This window comes from Melopsittacus undulatus, chromosome 2 (assembly GCF_012275295.1).
Source record: "Melopsittacus undulatus isolate bMelUnd1 chromosome 2, bMelUnd1.mat.Z, whole genome shotgun sequence".
Classification (NCBI taxonomy): Eukaryota; Metazoa; Chordata; class Aves; order Psittaciformes; family Psittaculidae; genus Melopsittacus; species Melopsittacus undulatus.
Window position 1 is genome coordinate 15,440,167 of NC_047528.1, and position 12,156 is coordinate 15,452,322.

Consider the following 12,156-nt stretch of genomic DNA (forward strand, 5'->3'; position numbering starts at 1 on the left):
TCCCACAGTCCTTCTGCTTACTGTAGAGCAGAAAATTTCTATCTTCTTAGGCATTAAGCCTGATAACAGCAATGCTTCTTAGCTCTCCTAGAACAATTAACTAAGAAAATACTTACAATAGCACACCAGTTCAGACGCTATTAAAAATCATTTATCTTCTATTTAGGTTTCATGTATATGTATATATATATATATATATATATATATATATATATACACACACACACCTGTATTTATCTATAGATATTTTATTTAAAAGATAGATATAGGAGATAAGTAGGAAAAAGTACAATTGAGAATTTAAATATGTAAGATGATCTGGAAATTGGGGGCTGGAGGGAAATAATGTGAAAAAAATTCAGTGAGCTCTTATCCCCAAACAACATTCCACAGTACTCCTTGTGAAATACCAAAAAACCAAGAGGAATATATAGAGAAACTAACTCTCTTCAAATAAATTTAAAACTAACCTCCTCAAAAAAACCCACCCAAATTTTATTGAAAAATTCATCTCTCGATTCATGCAAGAGTTCCATTTATGAAGCTACTCAAAAGCCACAAACAAGTTAAGCACAGCTAATAAATTTTCATCTTTTCTGCACTTTGGACACATGGAAGGCCAGCAAACCAAATATTAGACAGGCAAAATGGTTTGTAATGCATAAAAGAAACACTTCAATACCACTTAAAATGGTTCAAGGCAAAAAAGTTACTATTTTCTTTCAGTATTAAGAGAATCCAAACATCCTTTAGCCTGCAGGGAATTTTAATCCGGGATACCTTCACATGCAGAAAACCTATAATGCTCTTAGTCATGGGTGTTCACTTCATTTAAAAGAAATATGAGCCTAACTAATAAGCACAAAGAAGAAAAAAAATTAAAAAAAAAAAAAAAAAACAATAACTCTTCCTCAAAGAAATTATCTGCTATAAAATTATCCAGTGGGGCTTACTTCACAATGCAGCTATGGACTTCTGCTTCAGCATCTTTTACAATTTTCTTGTATTCTAGGTTCAGAAAGATGCTTGTTGGCTTCTTTCATCTCAAAATACCTACTTGCAACACCTAAATGCATCACTAACCACAGGTCTTCAAACTACAGATAACTTTAGCCAAAATGTAAACTAGCAACAAAGTGGTCTTACCAGGATCTGTAACTGGTGAAACACATCACCTGATAAATGCAAGTTTTTTTAAAATCAAACATCAGTATTTGAAAAGCTGTACTTAAAAACAACATTTTTCAGCTTCCTTGCTGTAGAATTCTTGCCTAAATCAAACTAATTATAAAATCTACATTTGCCTCTATTCTCACTTACAAACAAATAAACCAGGATTTAAGCTACCACTTGACAGTCCCTTCAATTGTAGTTTCTTCATCACTTTAACACAAAATAAACCAGCACTGCTGTCAAAAGAATTGATCCTGTCTCCTCTGTACAAGCCCCAGACACCCATGCACACTCTCTTATACTAGCATGAGACTTTATTCAGTCACAACATGAACTCAATTGGGAAATCGATCCATGCTCAATTAGTCAAGAAAGAAAAAAAACTTCCTAGGGAGATGCATTCAGAATTGCCTTCATGCTTCCTGATTTATCTCCTCAGTTCTCCCAACAGAAGTGAAAATAAGGCAAAGCCACATTTCAGGACCCTTCAACACAACACTGGCTATGCTGTTACAAGGAACTAAAGGCAGACCTGCCTGAAACAGATGTTTCATATTTATTATTGGCAGCAGAGGCAAAGCTATCAAACTTCTGAATCAGTGAGACATCCATTTGGAAAACCACTTCTGTGGAAATTGCTTCAAGTACCTTATTGTACCTACATGTGGCTGAACTGATCAAGGCCATCCCCTGGGGGGCGGGGGGGGGTTGGGGTCAATGTTACAGAAAGGCTCATTCATATAGTATCAAATAGATCTGCATAAATCGGCCTCTGGTGTTACAAGATGGTTTTGGAACATCTGGGTTGTTTAGATACATGGGGTGATATAATTGGTCCTTAATACACATTCTGCTTGTATCCAGTACTCCAAACTCAATTTGATGTTGTAAAACCAGTAGGGCTGCCATGGAAACTATCACAGGATAGGATAGCACATAATACAGGCTAGAAGTAGCCATGAAACAGGCACAGACAAGGCCTAAAGACAGCAAGCCTCTAAAATGTACAGGAAGACTCTCACCTTCTGGAAAAGAAGCCCTAGCAGTAATTAAAACCCAAATGACTTCAAATAGACTTCAAGGATTTCACCATGGTTTGAGAAGTCTGCCAATTTACCACAAACCTAGGAAGTTGAGCAACTTTACAGCAAGCTGTGAAGAGGTTGATACTGTTCTGCATGATGCAGTTCAAGAGCCAGCCTTCACAGAATTACAAACATAAACCACGCTGCTGTATCTGTAAAGGAATCATAGAATCATAAAATGGTTCGGGTTGGAAGGGACCTCAAAGGTTCCAACCCCTCTGCCACAGTCTGGGACACCTTCCACTGGACTATTTGAATTGGCAAATCATGGAAAGTCCAAAACAGCAGGACTGGCAACAGTCCTGGTTCTCACAAACTAAAGATTGTTTATAACTTTAGTTTTTGCCTAAAAGTTCCTTCACCATCTTGAGGACAGAGTTCATAAATGAAGATATTAACCCTGTTTCCTTGTAGCTATATCGAAGTTGGTATGGAAGAAGATTACACTTCTTGAATACCACCCTTTATAAAGAACAATATTTGAAGAAGCAGCTTCTTCAGTAACATCAGTTATGTAACAGCCAGCACAGTCAACACAACACATACAAAGTTTATTTTTAATGGAAGATGTATCATTACTTACAAAATACTAACAGTAAAAAAATTCCTATGGAAGCTGCTAAAGAATGATGGAGAAGGTTTTGTTTACCACCAAAAAGTGCAATTCCATTTGAAAAGTAACGCACCTAAAATCACACCTTGTAAATGAGTACATTTTGTGTTCTCTGTAATTCAGCTGCTACCTGTACAATACCGTTGTGTAGCGCAAAGAAAAGAAGAATATTTTGCCCTTACCTCTCTGCCAGAATTTGCCGGAATCTGCCCTTGAGTTTCTCTCAATTTGCGAGCATTCTGAAGTTCTTCTTGGAGTTCTGAAGCTAACTCCTTCAAAGAAGTGGTAGTACTCGTTAGTTTAACCATTTAAAACTTACAGAAACCTTATATCTGAATTAACTACTCATTCCATTTCTTTGTGCTTTGGTTATTTTTTTTAAACTGTAATGACACAAAAGACTGAAGAAAGCATCTCAATATATTTGACACAATTTTTTACTGGAGATAAAACATAATGTTCAGAACAGAGGCATTTAAAGTACAGAAACACACACTGTCATAAAAATACCCGCCAAAATTATGCCTCAACATTATTCACTTATACTAACAAATGCTTTGTATAGCTAAGCATAGGTGTACAGGAAGCAAAACAAGGAAGCCTGAACACATCAAGTCAATAACCTTTCCAGGTTATGCTACATATTCGTTTGTAATGAGAGTAAGGACATATCCCCCAGACATTTTTTCTATGCAGTTTCATATATCTTGACCCCACATGCCCAACTTTGGCACTTAAAACCTTACTTTGGACACTACAATGGACAAGAGGTAGAAAACAAGAACTGTTTTGTGTAAACTGTTTTTTATCCATCTGTTTATCAAATAAATAAAATCATTTTAGAATACCTTGGTTTGCTAAGAATTGCTAAGTCACAATTTATCAGCCTATATGAAATATGAAATACAACCATTTCATTGATTGGAATCCAACAATCAAGCCAATACTTGCTGCCCCAAAATTAAATCATTTGATCAACACCAAGCAACAAGTCAGTAACAAAAATAGATTCAGAATTCATTTGTCCCACATGGTCAACTATAATCTCTGGCCACCAGGACATGCTGTTACATCACCATGTATTCCAGTGTGTGTGTGTATGAACTTGTTTAAACGAGCTGCACTTTTAATTTGGTCAAGGAAAGGCCATGAAAAAAATATTGAAAGAGCAACAAGGCACAGATTAGTTAATTTATTATGTACGCTATGATTGATGTTTGTGAGGTTTTGTCTGGGTTTTCGTTTACTTTTATATTTTTTTCCGTTGGCTAATTCAGAGTGCATATGTTAAAAAACTGCATATATAAAATTAACAGTATTATTAACTGTTGTTCTCATTGTAGAGCTGGATGTAATGGCCTTTGTGGTTCCTTTCAGTTTTTGTATTTCCATATCATAATTAGTAACTATACTTATACAGCAGATCTACAGACCACAGGCATCTACTTGTGACAAAGCTGATGAAACAACAAAAGCTCCAGACACTGTCTATGCTGTGACACAGATCGGGAGCTTTGTAGTTTTCACCTGCTACCTGCTTAATACATTAAATACTATAACAAAGGCACAGAACAACTGGGTTTGGTTATGCTGCCTAGCCTACAAAACCTGGGACCTGAACCTCTATTCTAGTCCAAGAACCACTGCATTTAAAACAGAAGTTATAGTAAAAGCAGTATCTTTAAGTCCTAACTGATATATTTTGCAGGACTTTATTTCCTTGAATACTCTTTTTTTCTTTAAATAACTAAATCACTATCAGCTTTCAAGAAAAAATGCAGTAAATCATGAAAATTTTTCATAGGCATTACCATGTCTCCCATGAGTTCCGCTTTCACAATCCTTGCTCCCAGTTTGTTCATCTCCTCTTCAGTAAGGATCCGAGGTGGCTCATCATTTGATGTGTTTCTGTAAAACACCAGCAGCACTAAACTCATAGAAAAACAGTCATATTTACCTGTGTACTCAAATATCATATGCCTACTGTACTGATATATATGCCCCACCCCTGCAAGTCCAGGTTGGATGGGGCTTGGAGCAATCTGGTCTAGTGAACATGTCCCTGCCCATGGCTCAAAGCCCCATCTAACCTAGCCTTGAACACTTCCAGATATCATCCTCCTTATATACTCCAACCAAGAATATTTACTTTTCCAGCTCTCCCAAGCAACTAAATAACACCATCCTAACTCTAAAATACTTTTGAGCATGCCTACCTATTGTTGGGAAGATCTGAAGGAAAACATTCACAGTAATAATCGCATTGCTCATATCACTGGAGGAACCAGCAAGCTGGTAATACTGGAAAAGATGAGTCCTTGAGTAGACAAAAACTCAGTTCTCTACCACTTACTTTCTTGACAACCCCTCCTTACTACTCTTGGTTGTATTTCCTATCACTTACTAGTTTGCATCTCCCTTCCCACTCCTATTCATCTTCCCTCTTTTCCACAGAAATGCACTTTTGTAGTCAATACCTACTACTATTTTTCAAATGCTACTACTTTCACATATGAGTTCATATCACAGGCGGCAAACCTATCCCTGCTGCATTTATTATTTCAGGTTATAGTCAGCATTTTCTAACATTTCAAGTTCAATTTTATAAATTTAACAACAGCGAAGGTATCAGTTTGTAGGCTTTTTACCTAAGATATTCATTTACTGCAGTGTGAACTGAAGGAAGCAGAAAATAACCAATCATTAGAAATTCTCAAATATGCCAAGACAAGTCAAGTAGGAGTCCATCACTTCTACAGTGGTCCATTTTAGCTGCCGCAGCTGGAAGGCTAGCCTCTTCCTAACTAAAAAGATCTCATTTAATCAGATCTAATACTGTCATAAAGAAGACAACAGTTTCTGGTACACTTTGCCATGAAAAATACAGCAAAGACAAGTAAAGATGTTTGTCAAATACCTAGAAGCCGATGCTTTACTGTCAGATAATGTTTGTTTCTTCACGGAGATATCGCGTGGGTATTCCTGATGCAACTTCTCTTTTACATTACTTGGAGATCTTTCCCTGTTACTGTCATGAACTTGTTCCTTAGTACCTGATGATTTTTGATCAGACATTAATTTCTCACTGTTATCTTCTCTGTGCGTTTTGTTCCACAGCGCAGTATCCTCACTAGGTTTTTGGAAACGGCTACTCAAAGAGCTATGAACTGTCAGTTTGGAAGAGGACTGCTGTGACTCGCGGACTCTAGGTGAAGATGATAAATCATCTTCAGAGGGTTTCAGAAATCTGTGTTTCATGTTGCTTAGAGATGAACTCTTTCCCTGACTTCGTTTTTCATGGGAATATTGTTCTGCTTTGGAGCCTCTCAATACTGAGTCTGTGCTACCATGTCCATGTTCTTGGTCTTCTCTTGGCATATCTCTTTTGTGATCTTTGTCTTCTTGCGCCCATCCCTTGCCATACTTCTCCCTTGTATAGCCCCCAAAAGTGTTCCTGTTCCTACCATCTTCATCTCGTGTCTCCTTTTTCATATTCCATTCTTTCTTCTCTTTCTCACTTTCTGAATAGTAAGGTTTCTTCCATCTTCCACTTCCATAGTAATTTTCCTTTCTCGATGCAATTTTTTCAGCTTCATCTAATCGTGACTGAAATATCTCCATTGACTGCAAGAAAGAATAACAGAACAGTCATACTGCTTTTCAGATCATGGGGTGCTGTGAAGCTTCCTACAAAGTATTACAAGCAAGGCACCATTCTGTGAAAATGAATCATAGTGCAATGGGCAAGGCATGGAGTGGAAAGGAAGACCAGCATGAAAAAGGGAGTTTAGAGCCTCATGCCTAAGATACTCTGCTGGGTAGGCTTTCTGATTAAAGGATTTCTAACTTCCATTCCATGGCTCTAAAGTAAAGTGCTAAAACCAGGGCCTCAGAACTGCCTCCTCCTGGCAAGCTGGAAACTTGGGGCTTGAGCAAGAGAGAAAGGTTTCGTCTTTCTTACTCATAAACTTTGCACTTCTGCTCACCAGATGCTCAGCTTCTAAAGAAGCAATGGTTATTCCCATTAAACCACTTTACAATCTAGTTTAACTGTTAAAAACACAGGAGAGTGGGTGCAAAATCTTTAGCTTCAGTCTTTGAACAACTGTCTCTGGCTTTCTGGATAAACATTCTACCCATTAGACAATTATGCAAAATAAGGACTGTTCCTCTTCTCTCTTCTGAGCTGAAAATTCACCAATTAATTTTTTTCTCTTCAAAAACATTACAAGCAAGTCAGACAGAGATCTCTTTTAATCACTGTCCTGCACTTCAGCAGCCAGAGTAGCTCACACTGTTTGAACTCTAGCTTCTTGAGAAAGATCCTTAAAATTCTTTTCAAGCACTGGTATTGAAAAATTTCTACCAGCACTATGTTAGGTTCATCACTCAGGAGTGACTACAATTCAGTTTGAAGACAATAGTATGGAGTCATAGTATCTTACCCAGGATTTCCACAACCAACCTATCCTTATTAAAAAGCCCACAGAAAACTCAAATGTAACACCATGGCCAAAATTCAACACCTACACCTTCAATGAATGCTTTAAAAAAAATACTATAATATGTAGGAGGGGCAAGTTTGAAGACTTAATATTGTTATTGCAGACTGCTTTATTAAAAATAAACTTTGAAGACTTTTAAGCCCTTCAGAAGCAAGCAGCTTTTTCTGTATATCTGGACTGAGCAGAATACAAGTGGACAGAAGATTCATATTCAGTAAAATTTGACATAGCTCTCCAAATTATCCTGGCATTATTGTTATTCTCAATGTGCATTATCATCTGGTGGGTGCACAAGAACAAAACATGTTTTGTAGTATATATAATAATTTTGGAAGCACTCCGGTACTTTGTAATTGGGATCATTTGAACTTCCTAATGTAGAAGATATGTGTTTTAAATTTGGTGTAGGATCCCATACATTAAAAAAATTTAACAAAAAAGATAAAAAAGGCTGGGTAGCTTTAAAGTCTTCATCACTCAAGAGAAGCTTCAGAGGCTCTTTTTTCCTGCTCCTTTCCATATGTCTTACACTACATGTTAAGTATTTGTGCCTTTAGATGAAAGTAACTTTTTCCAAGCATTTATTAGTATGAAAAAGATTTAGCTGAAGATTCTTACCCCATATCTCTCAGCTACAATTTCCTCAACATTTCTTTTCTCTCTCTCAGCCTGCTCCTTCATCCTTTGGTATGATTTTCGTAACCAACTTAATCCGGCATCTTCTACCACTGTAACTAAAGTAGAAAACAATGAGAGGTTGTAGCTTTGTATCTCCACAGTTACTTCTAGTTAACCTTTCTCTGTACAAAACATTAAGCCTTAACTTAATGTAAAAACTGAAGGGGTGCAAAAGAAAAATAGGAAGAATGTAGTAATACAATTACATGTTTTTATAAGTTAATGCTGGATTTACTTCAGCAATAAACTGATTTAATTTAAGCTTATGCTGGATAGATGTTACTAGTACACTGATTTAATTTAAGCTTCTCCATTTTATCACAGAATGCAACAAGCAGTTTCCAAGACAGAAATGGCATATGAAAAGTTCTGGGGGCTTTTTTTTGAAATTATAGAACCTTCTTACTGTTTCCACTTCCTCTATCCATTCTTTGGCATACCCCTTACTTACATGTGCATTCCCCTTCTCAGAAAATCTGAGTAACACATTGCTTTCTATTTGAGAAGCTAGTAAAGGTCTTAACATTGAGAATACATATTCACTGATACCTGTCACCTCTTACAGATTACTGATCTCTGTGACTCCTAGAAGTGGGCATGAGGCTAATAGTTTGCAGGTCAGCCTATCTGCAAGAAAAGGCTCCCAAAGAGAGAAAATCCAGGGACCCTACTGTTCCTTGTTGACAGAACACAAGCACCCTTCTTATCACATAATAAACACTTCATGACATTACAGAAAATATTTTTCGAACTGCTCTTACTGGCAATAGGCAGAATAGCCCTAGGGTAAGGAAAAAAGTGAAAAGGTTACAGAAATTACATTTTTCATGAACTGAATCTGTAATATACTTCATTTTAATGTGACTCAGAGTTCTAGGAATGAATACCTTAATTTGTGTAACGGAATGAAAGGAACCAAATGAGATGACAACAATTTATCTTGTCTTGGTTAAAACACACTTTCCTTTAATTAGTTCAAAATGGAGAATTTCTGTAAAGATGTTGAAGGTCAAACCACTCAAGATTAAAATGCAGTGAAAAGTAATTCTGCAAAACAGCATACTATGATATTAACCCCAATATTCACTATGGAATTTTCAACCAGATTGTATTTTATTATGCATTCCTTTACATTAAGATCAGTAGTAACTTGTTAGCAACACAGAGATTGGAGACAGAAATTTAATATTCATACTAAAAGTTGCTGTTTACCTTTCTTAACTGAAGTTGCCTCATCCTTCACTGGTGGCAAACCTGTACCACCATCTTTCCAATAGGGATTGAGTTCTCTCTCAGACAGCATGGCCTAAACAGAAATAATTTTAATGTGTGCATAGCATGTGGTTTGTATTTTCTAGAATATTTGATAAATATTTGTAAGAGACAGTGTGGGAATAGTAGAGCTTACTCGTATCTTCTGCTATCTTAAGTCAGTGGAAATAAACCTAATTCTCCATCCTGAGTCAAAGTTCTCAAACATGTGCTTAGTTGGTACCCTTAATACACAGAAGTAGTTTTACTGTTTGACTGCACTGCCAGTGTAGTACTTGTATCTGAAGGACCACTGTTATGGGGGCTCTCAGTTTTACGTCAGTTGCTGGTTTTCAAACTCAAACAAGTTTGCTTATTGTGATTCTGTAAACTGATTTCTCTGGAACCAGGCAAGGAAGTCCACTGAAGAAAAGGCAGTGGATTAGGATTAGGCACTCCAGCACTATATTCTGAATTTGTCTATGGTCTGCCTTCAATTCATCACCACCATTGGCATGCTGCATGCCTTTGTTCTCACGCTGTTTTGGGTATAAAAAAAAAACAAAGACAGACATTCTGGTGAAGAAAGCACAAAAGTATAAACCTGCACAGAGAACAAGTAGTTGGGTGAGAAAGTCTACAAAAATCATATTCTTTCAGGATAAAGAATACATATAAATTGTTATTAACCATATAATGCATGCTGACATTTTTGTGATTTAATATCTCCACATGCCTTTATCCTTCGATGATTCAGAAAAAGTGCTCAGTAAAAACTTATGTGGGGTGAAAAACCCAAATAGATTAATCCATTCTCAAAAGACAAAAGTGCCGCGCACTATACAAGAGCACACCAAGTCAATCTGGTTCCTAGCCACAACACAACTAACTGGAAAATCTAACAGTAACAAATGGCCTACTATAAGATGTGAGGACAAGTAACTATTAGATAGTGATCAGCAACTATGTTTTCTTATCAGACTACATTGCATTTAAGGAGCTGAATGAGCAAATGAAGCAGCCAGCAACTGTGTGTAAACAGAATGAATGTAGTGACAGCAACCACTTCCCCATCCAGACCCAGTTCTCCCCATGTGCTCATGCACAACTGCAGCATGAAAGGTACAGCAACTGCTCTGAATTCTTTCTTCAGGAAAAAACAAGCTGCAGCACCCTACATTTTAACACAGTAAATTAGGTAAGCTTTACGACACAAAAGAATATTGTTCCTTCCACACACAACATGGAGATAGGTCCAGACCAGCAGTCTGCCACTGTTATTAAATAAAAACATCCTAAAAGCCCTTCAAATATCACAGAACTTAGTACTAACAAAACCATCTTTCTCCTGACCCAAAAGTCAGTTCAAAGGCTTTTCTCCACAAGATAACCCTGCTATATGAATCCCTCCCATCCCAAACAGAATAACTGAAAAATTCCATTAAAAATCACTATCACACAATGCATCAGGCATTCATTCAGAAACTATACAAAGACTTACATATTTGAACCAACTCATTGGTTCATTCATCACACAAAATTTAGTCAGATGCAAAAATATGTTGCTCCATTAATTCCTCCTACCTGCTCAAGCTCTTGAGTTTTCTGCCTTTCCAAGATCTTTTCTTTGTGCCGTTCACCTCTGACAGCTGCTGATGAAGTGGTTTTCAACAACATGAAGTCTAAATTCATCCATTCTTCTCTCTTTAAAATAAACACAAAGAATCAGTGTTCATACTTCTAACAAAAACATGGCTTCGGTACAAATCAAACCAGTGCAACTACTACAAATGTTACTTAAAGTAAACAGCATAGGTTTTACAATCATATATTAAATACTTCAATGAAAAGCAAACATGATTTTAGGAAGCCAAATCTTTCATTTTTTTAATATTCACTTACGCAAATTTAATAAATGTCTTTCTGTAATTTGAAATACATCTTCACAATGAATTTAAGATACCAGTAAACAAGCAAACCATATAAAAGCTTACTATTTGCTTAAACGAACAGTGTACATCTAGATCAATTCCTTTTCATCTCACTAATTCTGAGTTCATGACCTCTTCCATCCCTTCTAGCATATACAAAATCTACAATCAGTAACTGAGCATAGTTCATACCTCAAAGCATCTAGGCACTAACTGCACCCTCAAATTAAACAATTACACATCTAAATTCCGTAAACCATAATAACAGGTACAAAAGTGCATTTACAAAGCCAATGATGTTTTAAAAATGAGGACCACTCTCTGAAGAAAGGGAACATATAAAAAGCCTAGATATTCCTACTACCTTTATGTACACAAAACCTGAAGCCTCAAAAGAAAGCAGTGACATACACATTATAAACAACTACTCTACAAAAATAAGTATTTGGAACGATTCAGTGGATAGTAAAGCAACCAAAATGGCAAGATTGCATCTATTTTGAAATATGTCCTTGCAGAAGACTCTTCATATCTTCAGTAGCGTTCAAATCTGAGTTGTCAATCCAAACAGATGCTATATGTCGCATTTTCTCTGTTACTTAAAAATTGTATTAGGCAACACACCAGAGAGTTTCAGATGTGAAACACAACATTCCACTTCTCAAGTGTCCTCTGAGAAGGAACTGAAAAATAATTTATCTTCAAGTGATTCAGTAGTGTCTATGCCCACATGAGTAAGCAACATGGATCAACAGAAGTGGATACACATGGACCTCTTGAGGTCATCTGGCCAAACTCCTCTGCTCAAACAGGGCCATGTAGAGGCAGTTGCCCAGCACCATGACCAGACAACCTGTAAAAATATCCAGGGCTGAAGATTCTACAAGCTCTCCTAGTAATCTGTGCAAGTGCCTGGTCAC

The 12,156-nt window shown here is 36.8% G+C and overlaps 1 protein-coding gene across 1 annotated transcript in view; it reads right to left on the minus strand.

The window, feature by feature from the left end:
- Positions 1-12,156, minus strand: part of CWF19L2 (CWF19 like cell cycle control factor 2) — a 77,050-nt gene that overhangs the window by 48,870 nt on the left and 16,024 nt on the right. The window contains exons 4-9 of the mRNA XM_031049621.2: positions 10,890-11,009; positions 9,267-9,360; positions 7,995-8,110; positions 5,789-6,495; positions 4,683-4,779; positions 3,054-3,143 (exon numbers count right to left, since the gene is read on the minus strand). Of these exons, the coding sequence (XP_030905481.2) occupies positions 3,054-3,143; positions 4,683-4,779; positions 5,789-6,495; positions 7,995-8,110; positions 9,267-9,360; positions 10,890-11,009 (1,224 nt within the window). The remainder of the gene's footprint in view (positions 1-3,053; positions 3,144-4,682; positions 4,780-5,788; positions 6,496-7,994; positions 8,111-9,266; positions 9,361-10,889; positions 11,010-12,156) is intronic.